A 19,240-nucleotide genomic window follows, 5' to 3' on the forward strand; every position below is an offset into this window, starting at 1 on the left:
AAAAAAAAAAAAAAAATAGGCATTCTGAAAAAAATGTTCTGCTGAAGATACAAAAAAAAATCTTGGCTGCCTAAAAGTATTACATAAACATAACCCCTGGTGTGTACAAACTGCACCAGATGGAATTTCAATTTCTAATTATGAGCAACACTGGTTTTACTGAAAAAGAAATTTGAAGTCAAGAGAAAAATTCGGAAAGAGAAAAGACAAGTTACAGATAATTTCAAACAGAATAGTAGAAACATGGAATCTGCTGTTGTACAAAACACTGGCTTAATGTCTGTTATAGCTCAAGCAAATCTCATCCTTGGGTATGTACAAATTGAAAAGCTAAGATTTAGGTATTCAAAAGCATTGAATATATTTCTAAATATGAAATTCTATATTGGCATTTGTTATATAATCTCCAGTGAAGGAATCCAAAGCTTATCGTTTTCAGCCACCATGACTAAAAACTTTTGAGGCATTTTTTTAAACAAACTAAATTACCAAGGGAAAAAAAAAACAACATCACACTAAGTAAGTCATCCTTGATCCCAAGTGTTTAATACCTGCCAGGGTTTGCATTCCACACCTCAGGTAGAAAGAAGCTCATGAGTCATCTTTGGTCTTAGAGCCTGCAGAGCCTACAATATTGTCTATAAATTGAGGTGGTGATGGAAAGTTCCAAGTTTTTTTTTAGCATAATCCATAGCTTCTGTTAAAAGGTTGAAACAGACTGAAATAGACACCCAGAGGGAAAAGATGAGCAAAGAGAGACCACCTTTCTTTATGGGATGCCTTTCTTTATGGGATGCCTTTGTGGAAATAGGAGTGTGAGTGAGTGTGCATGTGTGTACATGTGCACATGCACACACATGTATGCACATACACCTCAAAATCTGCATATTTTAGTAAGACATTGTAAAGTTGTGCAAATCATAAAAATGTGCCTTTTCATTCAGGTGGTGGTGACCTCAGAATAGAGCAGGTATTTTAGATTAAAATTACTACCTTGGTATCTGCAAGTCTGTGCAGTAACCACCACACCACTACACATGCATACACACATAAATAGTAAAAACCATGATTAAGAAAGTCAGCAAAAAAGGATTTATACCAAAGATACAAAGAATGTATATGAAATACAATATCATAGACAATTATTTTTTAGAGGCCATAAAATCAGCAAAAGCCATAGAGATGGGGACCAACTGGTAGGTATACCTGCAAAATGTCTAAAACTGCTTTTTCAATAAAACAATAAATAACTGTAATCATATTTTCAGAACACAGAGATGTCAGGACTGAGATTCAGTTTAACTCTACTCACAAACCAAGAAATTAGTCTGCTACTTTTTCGTGGATACTGGCAGAAGACATGTAATTCCTTGGGCCAGAGGCAAAGGACATTTTGCTCATAGCACAGCAAGCAGTTTCTTTTATCTGTTCTCTCTGGTCCCACGTCTTATGGAGACAGAATAACAAATGTTACACACACAGAGTGTTTGCACCACAGTTCAGAAACCCTGGCTGGGAAATTCACCATTACTATAGGAGGTAGTAAGGAACCCTGGTCTTTGTCATGGAGAAAGTGTGCGTCATCTCTCAAGGTTCCTTGCTAAACAACCTCTGAAACAGCCCAGATTAGATAGCTTGATCATATGATTAATTTTTAATGCCTGACTCTCAATTCTTAAATAAGAGTTCTCACATTTTCCAATACTCATTCTCACTTTCTACCTACTAATAGCACTTCTACATTCTTGAGATTGAAAATGTGCCCAGTTAAAATACTATAGTCCCCAACATTTATAACCATGTAATTGAGATGAGTGGAAACTGTTGAAAGGAATTTCTAGGAAAGCTCATCTAAATGGAGACAGACAGATAGAAAAACATTTTTTGTTTTCCCCCTTGCTGGAAGGCTGAAGTGGTTGCTGGTGTTCAACCAACTACTTTGATCAATGAAGCAACTGGAATACAGAAGTCATGCGTAGCATGACAAGAACAGAGCAGTTCTTCTGGAAAAATACCCAGAAGGGGAATAGCTGGGTTGAATGGGACCTCTAATCCTAGTTTTTTGAGGAATCTCCACACTGATTTCCACAGTGGTTGCACCAGTCTACACTCCTACCAACAGTGGAGGAGTTCCTATTTCCCCACAGCCCCTCCAGTATTGGTTATTGGTTGATTTTTTGATGATAGCCATTCTTTCTGGGGTGAGATGGAATCTCAGTGTTGTTGTAATTTGCATTTCTCAAATGACTAATGATGTTGAACATTTTTTCATGTATTTATTTGTCAGTTGTATTTCTTTATCAGGGAAATGTGTATTCATTTCAGATGCCAATTTTTGAATTGGGAACTGAAAACACCATATCACAGCGATATATGTATACCCATGTTTATAGCAGGCAGAATTTGTAATAGCTTAATCTTGGAAACAACCTAAATGTCCATCAACTGAGAAAAAAAGATGTGGTATTTTTATACAATGGAGTATTACTCAGCTATAAAGAAAGATAACCTAGAGGCTTTTATAGGTAAATGGATGCAGCTTGAGACCATACTCGTAAGTGAAATAAACCAGACTCACATATGTAAACATCGTATTGCCTCCCTAGTAAAAGAACCTGAAAGAGTAAATGCAATTTGAAAACTACAACAGATATTGTGAAAGGGAAAGAAACTGCTCAAATCTGAAAGAACAACTGAGATAAGGGAAAAGAGAAAAAAACAAGAGAAAGAAAGAAGGGAAAAAATAGGTATATTTACATACACAAGATAGCTAAAATAATTATAATACTAGTTTCTATTGGTTTGCTGAAAGGAATAGTTGATATTTAACTTTGTTTAATCAATTTTGCATGCCTACATCTGGTAATCTGGGCAACTATGCTGAAGATAACATCATCAATATAGCAACTATTGTTGATTGCCTCTCATCTTATTTTGAAATTTTGTATCTTTTTTTTATGTTGTTTGGTTAATGCCTGTTTTTAATTTTGTTTTTGATATTTTCTCCTTAAAATTAAAGAAAAAAAGAATATATATATATATGTATATACAAGCATAACTGGGGTAAGTGTATTGCTGATGTCTGTTGGTTTGTTAAGAGGAACAGGTAATACTTAAATTGTTTTTTTTTTCTTTCATCTTGACCAATTTTGCATGCTTATATCTGGTAATTGGAACAACTGGTTTAAAGACAACAATATGCAATATAACAGCCACTGTTGAATTCCTACCATCTTGTTTGATGAAGCTCTGTGTTATTTCTAATGTGTTTTTTATTACTTGTTATTGTGTTTAATTGTTTGACCAACCTTGCATTCTTGCATCTGGCAGTCTAAGCAACTTTGTTGAAGATAACAATATATAATACAAAAACCACTGCTAATTCCTATCGTCTTGTTCTGAAATCTTGTACTGTTTTTAGTTTTTGTATTGTTTTGTTTTTTTATCTTCATTGTTGTTATTTTATTGTTTTCTTTTTCTCTTTGAAATAAAAATAAATAAATAAAGCAGAGCAGAAAGCAGTTTAGTATCCTCTAAACTGTAAACCTAGAGCATTAGTGCCAATTTATTACCAAGCCATCCAAGTTCAAACCCTAATACTGTTAATTCCTAACTGTACAACTTTGAGCAAATTACTTAGCTTTACTATTTTTTTCATCTGTAAAATGAGAACTACTTCTCTCATAAGGCAGAGATATAAAGTTTTACAACAACACCAGAAAATAACACACGTTCTCTTATGATTGCATATTATTTATATTACATGAACCCTCTATTACTTACTGTCAGACTTACTTTATAGTAGAGAAACAAAGCCTTGTTTAATATAACTATGGAGAACACCTATTTTATATGTAATGACAGCCATATATAACACATACAACACCTATTTTATTATATGTAATAGAACCTCTCCCAGAATCACTACTGCATCTTTTTTTCATGCAGTGACTTAATCTTTTTGTTGCATTTTTCATAAATAAATGTATTTTAGTTTTCTAATTTTTTGTGTATCCCTATTCTGGCTCTTTTAATATGTGTATTCTGATTCTTCATTCTTTTGTGTCTGAAGAGTAATAAGAAATACTGTATGAAGTTAAATGGTGCTGATAAATATCAAGTTTCATAAGTATGCTTCCCCTGCAAGTAGTAAGATAGCTCTGAGCTCAGGCTTTGGCCCTTAATTTATCAAAATATACATGTAAAACACTGCACAAATCTTAAGCATACAGATCTGTGACCTACTTTTAAGTTCTCCATGTTCCAAAAATAAATAAATAAAAGAGGAAAGAGGCACAAAGATCCATATATTACTTAGAATTACTTTCTCCTCAACATTTTACCTTAAAAAATGTCAAACCTAACAAAGTTAAAATAGGAAAATGAAAACTCAGTATTATCCACGTGTACTTGCCAACTGTTGGTGTTGCACACAGGTGTTGTTTCTCACCCCTTTCTTTCTTTGACCATGTGAAAGGCAGCTGCACAGTCAGAAGCCTCACCTTTACACTCCAGCAGGGGTCTGCAAGGCACTGAGACAGTCTCCTGCTGACATATAAGAACATTACCACACCCAAGGAATTTAATATTTATATAACTTTGCCTAATTACAGTAAAATTTCCAATTGCTGCAATTCTAAGTCTCCTTCCATCTCAGCCTAGATGTAGCATGTCTCTATAGGTTCTAGGACAATTTTCTGGACTGTTTTTTTTTCTGATGGCTGACACTTTTGAAGAGTCTAGGTAAATTGTTTTGTAGAATGCCTTGCCTTTTATAGAATGCCTGGATTTAAGAAAAGGATTATTTCCTCATGATTAGATTAAGCATGTTTACCAAGCGTACCATATAGGAGATGTTATCCAGGACTCCATTGAGAGGACAGAATGTTGTTTCCTTGTACAACTAAATAATAAAATAATATGAAAAACAGTATTTGCCTATGTGCTAGATTGCAGTCACATTTTAAAATTAGAAAGGGAATATATCTTCCTCTACTTGTCACTTTCTCTTGACAGTAGAAATCAAGGGATGTAATATCTCTAAGACTTTCTAGTAGGTAGGAAGAGCCCAAGAGTGCACCCTACACTTACAAATAAAGATCCCTTTATGTTAAACTCTTTGAAGTCTTTTTTTGTTTATTTGGGGGTTTTGTTTTGTTGCAGTATCAGGGATTGAACTCTAGACCTTCACACTGAGCTACCTGCTCAGCCCTTTTTTATTTTTTCTTTTGAGACGAGGCCTTTCTAAGTCACTAAGATGCTCAGGCTGGGCTCAAGTTTGTGATCCTCTTGCCTCAGCCTCCCAAGTGCTGCCATTATTAGGTGCATACCACCAAGCCAGGCTTAAAGTGTTTGTTTCAAGGGTCAAAATTACACAGAACTTTCATATTATGTACATTATTTTTGTAATGCTTGAGTTTTTACAACAAGCAAATAGTACTTCACAATTAGATAAAAATAGTGCAAACATTTAAAATAAATATTTCTTAAAATAGGGCTCAGATTTTCTCTTAAGGTTAGGTACAAGAGGATTTCTGTTCTTACTAGTATCATTGTAAAAGAAACACCTGGCAATACTACCCTTGATTTTTACCTGTGGTAAATGTCTTCCATTTTTGTACAGGACTTTAATGGATATCCTTTTAAGTCTTCATATTGGGGGTTGGGGGATTATAAACATTACAGAACAAAGGAGCCATTATCAGCTGATTCTCTGATATAGAACAGACCCATCAAAAGTACTTTCTGATTAGTTTTGTCTCTTAAGCTTTTGTTTCAGACTCAAATACACTCTGAATAGATGCAATTAACCTTAACAATATGTATAACCTTACAGCACTCTACTGACTTTGAAGTAAGTAACCTTACTGTGTAATTGAACTGTTTCATTTTTTCTCATTTCTGCTATGATTTCACTGATTATTATAGGTGTTATGTGTTTTCAAGCTTTCATCATCCTGTTGATTTACTGTTTCACTATTTCAGCTGTCAAAGACTTTGAAAAATGTCCATTCATTTTTGATGATTCTATATTTGAGTGAAAATGATTGCTCCCCAAGACTTGGCAGACTGCAAATGCACACCACACTGAGGAGAAGAATCTAACACAGAAAAGTTAGAAATTCATTCTGCACAGGACCATAATTTCTTCTCTCCTGCATAAACAGGAAGGTAAATTTGATTTAATCAAACTTAAATGTCTTTTCTTTCCATCCACTCTAACAGTCTCCCTGCCATGCATATAACTGTGCTTTTCAAGCTGTAGGTGGTAACCCACTAGTCGGTTATGAAATCAATTCAATGGATTTATTTTTAATGAACAAGAATAGAAAACACAAGAGTGTATCACATGTACTAAGGGTGAGAAGCATTTTGTGAAACTCCTTCTCTGTGATTTATACCTTCATATGTAGTCATATGTGCCATGGTGTCAAATAAATTGCTCACTGTGGGCTATGGTCAGAAGTCTGAGAAGTTACCGAAAGTAACTACATAGTTGCTCGGAAACTATGAGAATGGCGGAACTGCTCTAAAAGGAGGCCACCTGGAGCTGGGTGTGGTGGTGCACACCTGTAATACCAGCACTCGGGAGGCTGGAGGATCGTTGTGAGTTTAAGACCAGCCTCAGCCACAAAATGAGCTCAAGGCCAGCCTGAATTCCACAGTGAGACCCTGTCTCAAAAATAAAATAAAATAAAATAAAATAAAATAAAATAAAATAAAAGGAGGCCACCAAACTATCATTTGTGAGAAGCAGCAGAGAAGAACACATCCCCACTAAAATGTGGCATTTTGCAAAAAACTTTCTGGTCCAAATCATTTTTAAGTTCTGATGGGGTTCAGGATACACTCTAAAATATGGCACTCTGGCACTAGAGAAAACAGTGGAGGCAGGAAGGTCTTGCTAACCTTTCCCACTTTTCTCCCCTGGAAGCAGGCCAGGAAAAAATTTTCTGGTCTTTCATAAAGTAAGGCATCTGACCCTCATTTCAGAGCCATCCTTTCTGCAGCCAGAGAAAAGGAATGAAGTCACAGAGACATATAGAAGAACTGGAATGAATGGGACTGAGTCTCTCCAGTGTATTATTCAGTTTTCTGATTGCTAATACAAAATGCTTCCCACTTACCACTTGAAGACATTTGATTTGGCTCATGGTTTCATACTGTTCAGTCCATGATCCGCTGGCTTCAAGGCAGGAACAAGGGCATGATAGAGCAATGCTGTTTAGTTCTTGGTGGCCAGGAAGCTGAGCACAGGAGCAGTGCCAGAAAGAAAGGGGCTAAGGGCCACATAGAGCACCCAGGGTCATGCTTTATGACCAACCAGAGATGTGCTTCAATAATCCCTCGGTGGATCTCAAGCCAACCAAGCTGACAATGCAGCTTAACTGTCATATCCAGTTTATCACCACTAGATCATTCTCCCTTTTAACCAATCATACTATTCGCCCCTCAGCAAACATAAGGTTACTATGAAGATTTCTCTGTTTCTTTGAGTTTTCATCTCTGAAGTCTCTCATATCACAAAGAAACTTACACTAAATAAGTTTACATGCTCTTTTCTTCTTAATCATGTGTTACAGGGAGGACGAATCTACATATAGGTGAGGAAAGAAATCTTTTCTCCCTTGAAGCTACAAACAGAAGCAGTAATGTGACATTTCCTAACACTCTGTAGTCCGTAGAATTTCTCTTTTCTTCATGTGGCTATGAAACAATTGATAGGACATTAGCTTGGTACTGTGTCACTCCCTCTTCCAGCTGCACAGTAAGAGGATCCAGACTTTGGCAGACAGACTCAAGCCTGTGTGCTGGTTCTGAGATTAGGAAAATTCATGAGAACCTGGAAAGCAATTTAAGCTTCTAAAATTCAATCTCCCCCCGTGTAAAGGGGCAAAGTGATTATTTTGAAGATGAGACTCCGTAATTCACATGATGTTCTTAACACAGAGTCCAACACATGGCTATGCATGTGAGACAGAAGCAGTACTATTATTGTGGCTTTTCCTTTAGTTTTTCTGGCATATGCAGTTTAACTATTCAGATCACAACTAATTTACTCTATGCTACCACAGTACTTCAGTGCTCCATTACATTTTTCATAACAAAGGTAAATATGCAGAGTTCCACTGGTCAGTTTGATAGTAGAATATGAACCATATCATTACCAGTAAGAGTTAAACATTATCCATTCCTTTGTAGACTTTCTGAATGCTTATGAGCTTTCTCCAGGGACTGAGTCAAATACCGCCCCCATGAGTAACCATCTATATTGAGCCATCAGGAGGATTGCTCATTCGACTCAATCACAGGTCTTTTCTTCCGATGTACTATTACTTCACAGCCCCATGAGGAACTTCAGCATTATCCAGTTCTCCATCCCTAGGAAGGAGTAATAAGCTTGACACTTTCATACCAGTTAGCGTCTACAGGCGACAGCTTATTTCCTGTTAATCATACAGAGAGAGGAAATGGAAATCTGCATGCTGTAGTGAGGAAGAAATACTGAAATTAGTTCTTATAAGCTCTAACAACTTTATAAAACTTGTATGTACTTAAGAATATTTCATGTAGCCAGTTTTCTGGATGTAATAAAGTGAATCAACAATAACTTAAGAAGTGCTGTCACCTGCTGTGGTGGCCCATACCTGCAAGGCCAGCACAGTGGGAGACTGATACAGGAAGACTGCAAGTTCGAGAACCAACTTAGTGACTTAGGAAGACCTTGTCTCCAATTTTAAAGATGTAGAGTCACATGTGTTGGCCTCATAGCCTCATACACCTCAGTTTCCCAGTCTCATGGCTGGTCTGACTCAGTATCACTGTTGCAAAGAGAAAAACTGAGTAACAAGTACAAGGAAAAGAGGAAAAATGAAAATTCAGAGTCTCCAAAGGATCTAAAGACTAAAAAAGCCAAAGTGGCAGATAAGAAAGCCAGATTAATTATTTGGCCTCTGAGCTTTAAGATGGAAAGAGCTGTGGTTTTGCTTTTGTTCATATCAAAACTCTCCTAGAAGCCGGAAAAGTTCTCAAAGACATGAACATAAAAGACATTAAAGGATGGACAGCGGCCATGGATTGAGGTGTGGTAAAGGATAAGTACAAAGATATACAGTCTATTTCTGCCTCAGATGAGAAGTGCTTTAAACCTAAATATCTGGAGTCAGTTAAAAAGAATGGAAGTTGATGATGATGATGTTAAGGCTGATAGTGATGATGATGGTAAAGATAAAAGGAGAACAATAAAAGGGACCAAGCAACTTCAGGACAGTGGTCAAGAGAGTAGCCCCTAGAGAAAGCAGGGAGAACCATTCAGATGAAGACAGTGACTTGGAGGAAAGAGATACCATTGGTGGTGACGAGAGATGGGTACCAAGCAATAGTAACACTGAAGTCTCAGAGAAAAAGAAGAGGAAAGTATCCTCTGGTTGAATGGAGGGGAAATTATTTTTATAATAAACCTGTCCTTTGGCTCAGAGGAAGAACCTGGGCCCCCCGAACAGTTTTGATACATGCCCACATGGCTCTAAAAGCTGTGCATTAACCCAGCTCATGACTCAAGAAGCTGTTCAAAATGCTTCAAAGCTGCTTCTCCAGAGACCGGGGGTGATGAACTTAAAGTGGATGGCCAACAGCTCAAGTTTGCCTTGGCTGTGACCCATGCTGAGCCTGAAAAACTTCAGACAAAGGAGGTAAAGAAGCTAACAAGGACTTGGAACCTCTACCTGGCCCCCAAGAGGGCTTCATCCATGCTGGAATGAATTGCAGTGTGTGTGAGTGCTGCTGGTATGGCCAAAGAACAGTCAGACCTAATGAAGCCTCAGAAACCCAAGGACAAGAATTCCTTTGTCTCCCTGGTTCTCCCTGCACAATCTCCCAAAAGCTATGGATGACAAACAGCTCAAGAAGCTACTGCTGAACACACTAGAGGAAAGACAGCATCATGCATCAGGGAGTGGAGGGTGACAGGAGGAAAACAAAGGGCCAGTCCCCAGGCTATTCCTTTGCAGAGTTTCAGAAACATAAGCAGGCCCTGAGCACTCTCTCCATATCAACAATCCAGAACTCTTTTGGCCTCAGAAGAAACCAATAGTGTAGTTCTCTCTGAAAGATCAAAGGAAACAACGTGAAAGAACTGAGGATCAACGCAGTCTGCAAACATTGAGATTGAAGCCTGCAGCCTGTGAGCCTCAAAAGCAGCAGAAAAGAAAAGGAAAAAAAGGAGCCAAAATTGCTTGGGAAAGAGAAGCAACAGAAGGCAGCTCAAAGCTACAGATAAGATCACAAGATCAAAGCAAGCTCCCCTGATCCTGGCATGTCTGCCCCTTGCAGAAGGGGAAGGTGGGCTCCACCTAAGGACAGGGTTCCAGGGTTCCATGGCCAAAGTAGAGCAGGTGGAGCCGCCCAATAGGAAGAAGAGAATAAAGGTCGTGGTGCTTCGTGGTGCTCCCCACTCACCAAGGCTCCAAAATTAGGTTGTGAGGCAAAGGCAAAATGAAGCCCTTCCCTTCCAAGAAGCCAAAGCCCCAGGTAAAGCAGTGGAAACCAGAGGATCGGCAATTATCTTTCAAGCATCCACATAAGAAAAAGTTAAGGGAAATAAGACAGAAACCACTTCCACCAGCTGGTTGAACAATATAAGCAGAGTCTGGGGCACCTTCTGAAGGAGCATCTCTTAGAGCAGGAACTGGTTTGATAGTTGATCAGTTGGCAGATTGGGTACAAAGCTGGCTGTGTACTTCCTGGTAAAGCTCAGAACCCTCATCTGCCTCCTGTGTCTTTCACTGAAGGAAACAAGACACCGAGGGCACCCCCTCTATTGGGAGGCCCTTGGGCTGTGCATCTCTGAACTTTGGTCCCTCCTGTAGTATGTGGTTATTTACAAAGAAATCATGATGCTTCTTGCATCTTACGCAGATAACTATGTGAAGTTGTGTCTATGTTATTACCCACTCTTTTATTCTGATTCTCAAATGGAAGCAACTATAAAAAGTATTTGGGACTACTGAATTTTTAAAATGTATATTTTGCTAGGCCTCCTGTAAATGAGATATTGCATGGCTTTTTGAATAATAGACTATGTCTTGTTTCCAATATATGTACACTCATTATTTTGAAAAATACAAATGTAAAAGGGCTGGGAACCCTGGGTTCAAACCCTATTACTGAGAAGAAAAACAGTTCTTAGGCAGAAAATATCATACTTCAGAATTTCAGAATATATACACTAAACAGTGATATTTAAAAATTAAATATTAAAATAATAACTATATTGTCATACCTCATATTATATTCCATCTTATACAAAATGCTTTGCAAAAAATAACACAATTACCAGGCATCCTGAAACATGCCTGCAATCTTAGCACTTGGGAAGCTGAGACAGGATGATCATAGTGAGTTTGAGGCCAGCCTACGCTACATAGTAAGTTCAAGGTCAACCTGAGCTACATACACAGAAGACCCTGTCTCAATAAATACATACATACATACATACACTCATACATAAATAAATAAATAAATAAATAAATAAATAACACAGTCACAACAATTTTTAAAAAGAAAATGGAGAGAAATTTGGGAATGAAGGGAAGAAAAAGTGTCAGTTACGGGAGTTATTTCCTTCCCCTAAGCAAGACAGAGTGGTGAGAAGCACTGAAGTTGGGTTACAGGAATCACAGAATGTCCCCTGGGCCCCAAAGAAAGAAATAAGGAGCGGGTTTCTGGATTATGCAGAGAGATATGCTAAGGATGAGATATCCCACCAGTGCCTGTGGACAACAAAGGGAAGGAGCAGGAGTTGGCAGAAACACCTCAAGAACAAAAGTAGGTCTGATACCAAGGAATGGACAGAGCAGGAGGGGAGCAGGGAGTCTCCAATTGCTAGTTTTCAGAAAGCCTTGGATGGGTAGTGGGGAGTTTTCTGGCAACAGATGCCCAAGAGAGGAGTCCTGATGAGTTAGGATGGGGGCGGCTCTACTGCCTGGAATGCTCACACGCTGGCTGGGCAGAGGGCAGCGTAAGCAGACCCTGCAGCGAAGGGTGCAAAAGGTGGCAGCTGGGGCTGCCTGCTGACCAGGCTCCACAGAGTTCTTTTCTGGAGATCACAGTGATAGTTTCTCTGGCTGCCACAGAAGCCATTTCAACTTACATTAAAAGATAAATGTTTGGTCAATTTCTCTGGTCTGTTACCGAACTCCAAAACCTCCCAGAGTAAGATATCTTTTGTATATTAATGATCACTCAGGGTGATCTTATACAAAATGCTTTGCAAAAATGTTACACAATTACCAGGCCTCCTGAAACATGCCTGCAATCTTAACACTTGGGAAGCTGAGACAGGAGGGTCATAGTGAGTTTGAGGCCAGCCAAGGCTACATAGTCAGTTCAAGCGTAAGGGTCTCTGGAAAACTTAAGGTGGGGGCCAGAAAACCAACTATATGATTAAAGGTTTCAGACTTTCAGTCCCACCTCAATGTTTATATAGAGGAGAGGGACTAGAGATTGAGTTCATCACCAGGGGCCAATGATAATGAGGCTCTACAAAAGCTGTTGAGCCACCAGGGTTGGCGAACAGATCAAGGTGATAGACAGGTGGCCTTCTCAGACAAGGACAGCAGCTCTCTGCACATCGCCCCTCACTTCGCCCTGCAGTTCTTGTCCCATGGATCTCTTCTACTTGTCTGTTCTCGAATTGTGTCCTTTATCATAAGACTAACTGTAAGGACAGCGGTTTCTGTGAGTTCTGTCATTTTGTTCTAGTGAATTATCAGATTTGGGGGAGAGAAGAATTTGGAAAACCCCAAATGTAGACTTGATGGGCTGCAGTGGCTGGGAAGCCCATGGGAAGTTGGTGTCTGAAGTCTGGATCGGGAGCAGTCTTGTAGGACTGGGTTTGCACTAACTCTGCTAGTGTCAGAATCAGATAGAATTATGGGACAGTTTATTCCACAGTCATATGGTTGGAGTCGAGATAACACATACAGTGTCAGAAATACACACACACATACATTTTCCTGTGCATTTCCATACATTTTCTCATTTTCTTGCAGGTAATAGCTCAAGCATCATTTCTTAGAAAAAGGTGTTCTGGTTCCCAAGACCACCTTGCACCCTGGCTTTCCTTTAGAGTACACAAAGATTTATTGTATGATTACCCCATCCCTTAGACAGCAAGCTTTGTAAGTTTCTTCTTTGTTGAATGACAGGTCCTGAGAACAAGGTGCCCGCGGATGAAAAGAAAAGTAAGAGCAGCTGGCTCACTTCCCACCTCGTAGGCCCCCGGAGGGAGGGCCCCCGGCGCATGGGGAGCCACGGGCAAGGAGCGCTGGTCTTCCAGCTGGCTCACTTCCTGCCTCGTAGGCCCCCACAGGGAGGGCCCCCAGTGCATGGGGAGCCATGCAGCCGAGAGCACTGTGGCGCGCCGGCCTTCAGACTGGCCACCACTGCTCAATTGAGAACTATCATGACACAAAGAAACAATGACACAATTGGCCCACCATGCACCGGCTGCAGATGCCACCTAAGGACATGTGTGAATCATTCAAACATGGAAAAACCCCTGGGAATATATGCTATACAATGGGCCACTCTTGCTCCTGCCACTGAGAATCAGAAAGGTCTAGAGTCAGCAGAGGAGCAGCTGCTGAACAAGGACTCAGAGAACATGAGAATGCAGACTAAGCCTGAGGGGTCTGAGGTCCTGTGGACTGGGGTCATGAGAGCCGCTCGGAAGGAAATAATAATAAACATGCTTTTCATCCACGGCTCTCTGTAAACCAGGAGGACCTTGCACAATACCTGCAGAGACTCCCTGGAAGCCATTCTTCCCCTGACAGTACAGGCTGTGGCGGAGCTCCAGAGAAGTCTGCAACAGGATTCCTGCTGCCTGTGCTTACAGTTGGGGAGAGGACACTAACTGGTTGTGAGGTTCCAATGCGATGGGAGGCTGGAGAGAAAACACTACAAAAAATGGCTTTGGCCCCAGACGGCTCACTTGATTTTTGACAACCCTTAGGCTGTAACTACTTGTTAGATCCTTCTTGAGAATCTCTGTCTTCCTGAGAAACCACTTCTAAGATACCAACATGTATTACAGCAGTCACTGATATTTTCCTACTAATCTATCCATAACTCTGTAATGTTTGTATTGTTCCTATCCTATTTCATAAATGGATGCATGTTTATTATTATGTGTTTCCTACAACAACCATTGAGAATAGTTAATGATTATTCAATAGGTCACTCATGTATAGTTCTATTTATTTTCTTTCGAAGATACCTGAGTACAACAACTATTGATAATCTCCTACCTCTTTTGTCTGTAACTCACTATTATTTGTCTGTTTTCCTGAGAAACTATCTTGTAGATAACAATATGTAAAACAATAACCATTGATAATTTCCTACCACTTTGTCTGTAATTTGGTAAGTCCCCCCATTATTGTTATCCTTCTCTTACTCTTTAAAATAAAAAAATTAAAAAATTTTTTTAAAAAAAGAAAAGTAAGAGAGACAAGAAAAACAAGAGAGGCAAAAGTCTGGGATCAGGGGGCTTACAGCCTCTCAGACTGAAGCCCCAATTACCAATCTCAGCCACCTTTTATTGAGCTAGAACCAAGGGTGTAGCTAGTACCAATGGGCGGACACCAAACATTTTTTAGTAATTAGAGAATTATCCTTCTCCAGTTCTGCCTCTTATGCTGCTGGCAACAATCCTCAAGTGGGCCTCCCATACCCAGCACCATGCTTACTCATTTCAGCTGGGGGTTATAAGTTGAACACTAGTTATCAATCCACTATAATCCACCCCTGGTCAACTTGATAACTATACACATTTCCTTAATCCAATGATCTCTAGTGGCAGATTTGTGAAAAGTGAACATGTCTTACTCTATTCACATTTACATTAATATAAGTTACATAATACAATTTTTTACTGACTGAGCTAGCTAGCCCATATAATGAAGCCTTATCTTTAGAAACCCTAACAAACAATAAACAAATCATTGTGTGTCCTCAGTGCTTTCTAATCAAAGAATGTCCTCCACAGTTGAAGAGTTTATTTGCTCCTATGTTGTAAATTCATTATACAGAACTAGGGATAATCTCTTACAGGGCTGTGAGGATTGAGCTAGTGTATGTAACACACTATTACACAGTGAGCACTATCTCAGTATTTGCTGCTATTGGTGCTCATCTTTGGGTTTCTACACTACCCCATATAAAGTAGGCCACACATGTGTTAAGGTAAACTGAATTTGCATATAAATCACGTTAAAGCTAACTGTACAGTAAAATTCTACATTATGGGTTCATTTTCATTTCTTTTTATATCCTTCAAATAGCATCAAACTAAAGGCCTACAACAAGTATGGTTATAGACAAGTATCTGAAAGAAATGAACCTTATGCTACATTACTACACAGGTCAGAGCCTATTACCTACAATTGGGCAAAACCAGATTAAAAACCTGTGCCGTTATATTGTACTTATCCAAATGTAATGTGAGTGAAAGATATAAACAAGCAAAATATTCAATGGAAAGATAAAGGATTGCCTTGTATTACAAATATGTATAAAATTTTTTCTCTTAAAATTGTAACAGGGATAAGATAAAATCATCAGGTAAAAATAACTGTAAAAGCCAATATGAATTACTAAGTACTTGTAATTACTTAAATTCAAGTACCATCAAGAACTCAACCTTGCCTGACAGTCTATCAGAGGCCCTAGGAATCACTGATATGAAGGCATTGCCAAAGATTTTTACTAGCATATTTTTGTTATAGGTGAATAGGTATTTTAAATCAGTGTGTTTTTTCAAGGCTCAAACACTCAATTTAAGGATGACAGCATAACATTTGTTCAATAAAAGTTTGTTAAATGAAGTCAGAGCTACTGGCTCCCAACATTTACTGGATATTTCCTTGGAGGTTGGTATTATCTTAATATGGAAATATAGAATGTATGGAAATGTATAGGAAAAAGTATATGTGTGTATACACTGTACACGTCATTTCAACACCAATTACATGATACTCACTGGGGGATAAATGGTCCTACAAGTAATACCTAAGTGAGACTGAGACATAAAGTGGCTGTGTTTCATTCAGATAGCAAATACAGTAACAGCAGACTCAGAATTTGAACCTAAATTCACTTAGCACCAAAGCCCCTGCTCCTAATCCCCACAGTGGAGCTGCCCAAATGAGTTAGCAGAGGGAAGCACACAAAATGAGGTTAAACTGTAATCCTCTAGCATCTAAATAAGTTTATGTTGTGAATGAACAAACGAAGATTCAACATGGAAGCAGGTAACTTTATCTTACCTTTCTTTTTAATTTTCCATCAGAAAATGCTCCTAATTTCTCTCTCCAAAATAGTCTTAACTTTTTGCTGCTGTAGATTTTACTGAGATGTTATTTGTCACTCAGCCATACTCCTTGCTTGCCCACTTCCATTAAACAAGACAAATGAGAAGGTAAAGGTGAGCGATGGAGATGTGAGAAGAATTCAGAGTAGTCCAGAACAAGACCTCAGGTGTTAAGACATAAAATGTAACGCAAGCCTGTTTATTACAACTGATTCACACGAGAAAAGAAAAAACTCAGAAATAACTGAAAACTGAACTCCTCTAGGAAATTCTGTAGTAGTCTATTTCCAAATCCTAAAATAGTTGGCAATGAGGTCATCAGGGTATTGAAGTGCAGGTAACTAATCAGAAAACTGCCCATCCCCTTCTTTGAGTATGGGTGTGTGTGTTTCTGGGCATTGAACCCAGAGCTTTGCCACTGGGCTAGATCCCCAGCTCACGCTCTCTTGCCTCTTTCTCCCTTCTCCCTCTCCCTCTCCCTCTCCCTCTCCTTCCCTCCCCCCCCCATATATATACATTTTTTTTTTTTCCAGACAGAAGCTCACTGAGTCAGTAGGTTGCTCTGGCTGAGCTTGAACTTGTGATCCTTCCGCTCAGCATCATGGAGTGCCGAGATTACAGGTGTGTACCGCCGCACCCTGCTAACTGCTCCTGTCTGAGCAACTGGTTCAGCAATATTCTGGAGTAATTACAATCAAGTAGTAAAACAGAGAGATGCCACTGGTAATTCTTATGGAAGAATGCAAGCATGTGAATAATTCGTTATGTTTGAATGGGTACTTTTTAATGTAAAAAGCAATATAAATGGTTTTATCATTAACCGCTTGTGGACATGACACTCTGTCCACGACCCCCATTGACATTAAATGCTGCAGTTTCTAGGTACATGGAGGCTCCTGGAGTGAGCTTCTGCTGTGGCAAGATGCCAATTACTCTGAGGAGAGAAAGGCTAGTGGATTTCCAGATCATTCAACCTATCTAATAGTAAGCCTAAAGTGAATAATACTAAAGGCTTAATACTTTCAAAAGTGGAAGGATGAAAGAAATTCTACTGTTTACCGGTCATAAGGTTATATACTGTTCCTTAGCAACCAGCATTTGTCTTTCCTGTGACAAAGAAGTCACTGAAAAGGGGGAAACTAAAAATGAAACCATTTGGACGATTCCAACAGACAGACAGTACCTCAAAGGCAGCGAGGAGCACCTTTTACAAACCATAGTGTTGAATGGCAAAGCTCATTCCTGGGGTAGAAAGAGGATCACGGATACTGCATAATAGATGGCACCCAGGATACCAGCTGCAGTCCCTGAAGCAAGGACTAAGAACAAATGCCACCTCCCTGTTCGTGCTCAAGGCACATTCAGCCTTGAGCTCCTCCAGTCCTGCTCTCAGCCCCTCCTCCTGTCCCAAGAGGCCAGTATACCTAGGAGTCAGTAGGGAGCAGCTTGCTCCCCAGGGTCACATCTGGATCCTCCCTCTACCCCATGTACTTCCTTCCTGCTCTGAGCCTGCTGTCTGATGTGCTGATTCCATTTTCGGCACCAATTTTTAAAAACAATAATGAAAACCTTATTTTCATACCTAGCTGGAGCATAAATTCTGGAGACACCTGGAAAATTAGTAAGAAGCCCAGGGCGGGTTGTATATGTTCCCATCTTTCAGTCCTTTAACTAGAGAATCAGTAATGTCTTTAAAAGGAGTGAGTGAGCGGCCAGACCAGGCATGGTGGTGCACACCTGTAAACCCAGCACTCTAGAGGCTGAGGCAAGAGGATCACTTTGAGTTCAAGGCCAGCCTGAACTGCATAGCGAGACCCTGTCCCCAAAAGACAAAATTAATAGTAATAATAATAATACAAGGAGTGAGAGCTGGTAGTACAGGACCCCAAACTGACAGATTCAAGGTATGGATGCCTTTGTTTAGGCAAATGATATTTCATTCTCTCAAAAACTGTTATTGGGCTCCCGCAGTTTCAAACTCCAAACTCCAAGAAGATGCCTGTATGTTTGGAGCAGGGGTCCCACCCCCAAGATGGGTAACTACTCACCTCCTCGGGTCGGAGGGCCCCAGGCTCGCTCGCGCAGGGGCCCCGGGCCCCGCCGCCTCCAGACCCCGGCTCTGGCTTCCCCGCGGGCCAGGTGCACCGGGGTCCCGGGCAGGGACGAGGCGGGCCCCGGAGCCCATCGCTGCACCGCGGGCGTACATGGTGCGGAGCGGCGGCCGCCTACGAGGCTCGAGGGAGATTCCGCAGCGCAGAGGTAGCGGTTTTAACAGCCGAGTTTCGATTTCTCCCCAGCAAGCTGCGCCCGCCCCAAAGAACTTCCCCAACGCTGAGTCGCCCTGGACCCCGCCGACCAGACCCGACCCCACCGGGCCGACGGGCCAGGGGCCGACCAGCGCGGTCCACGCCCCGGCCTCGTCGGCCGCTGGCGGGGACAGGTTCCCGCGGCCCCCGCTACAGGTGGGACGCTTTCAGGCCTCGACCACTGTAGAGGATGATAAAGGTGATTATGATCAACAACGACGCCACGTGAACGAAAAGTCGCAAATGACTAGAATCCTGAAAAATACTTAAAGAGGTGTTAGCAGATGCCCCTCATTTGAAGTTTCTGTTGGTTTCTTAAGGCCTTGAGGAATATTGCCTTAAGGTGCCAGAGACTCGGTCTATAGCTTACACTGCCCTTTATCAGCAATGACTGCAGCTTGGCAGCTGACGTGCAGAGGAAATGGAAAGTGAAATCGGGGGTGGGGCGCAAAGCTGAAGGAGCAAGCGGAGGACTAGGTAGCGATGATTCTTTAGGTAGTTTTGCTAAGTAACTGATCGTTCAGTTTTACAATGTTCCCAGCTGTCTATATGAAGGCAC

The 19,240-nt window shown here is 40.4% G+C and overlaps 1 protein-coding gene across 3 annotated transcripts in view; it reads right to left on the bottom strand.

The window, feature by feature from the left end:
• The window catches only part of Epsti1 (epithelial stromal interaction 1 (breast)), a 129,055-nt gene extending 110,389 nt beyond the window's left edge, over positions 1-18,666 (bottom strand). For all 3 annotated transcript variants that reach the window (XM_013506971.1, XM_013506970.1, XM_005409056.2), the window contains exon 1: positions 18,424-18,666. In XM_013506971.1, the coding sequence (XP_013362425.1) occupies positions 18,424-18,581 (158 nt within the window). In that variant the 5' untranslated portion in view covers positions 18,582-18,666. The remainder of the gene's footprint in view (positions 1-18,423) is intronic.
• Between the last annotated feature and the right edge of the window lie 574 nt (positions 18,667-19,240).

This window comes from Chinchilla lanigera, unplaced genomic scaffold (assembly GCF_000276665.1).
Source record: "Chinchilla lanigera isolate Chin_1 unplaced genomic scaffold, ChiLan1.0 scaffold00117, whole genome shotgun sequence".
Lineage (NCBI taxonomy): Eukaryota > Metazoa > Chordata > Mammalia > Rodentia > Chinchillidae > Chinchilla > Chinchilla lanigera.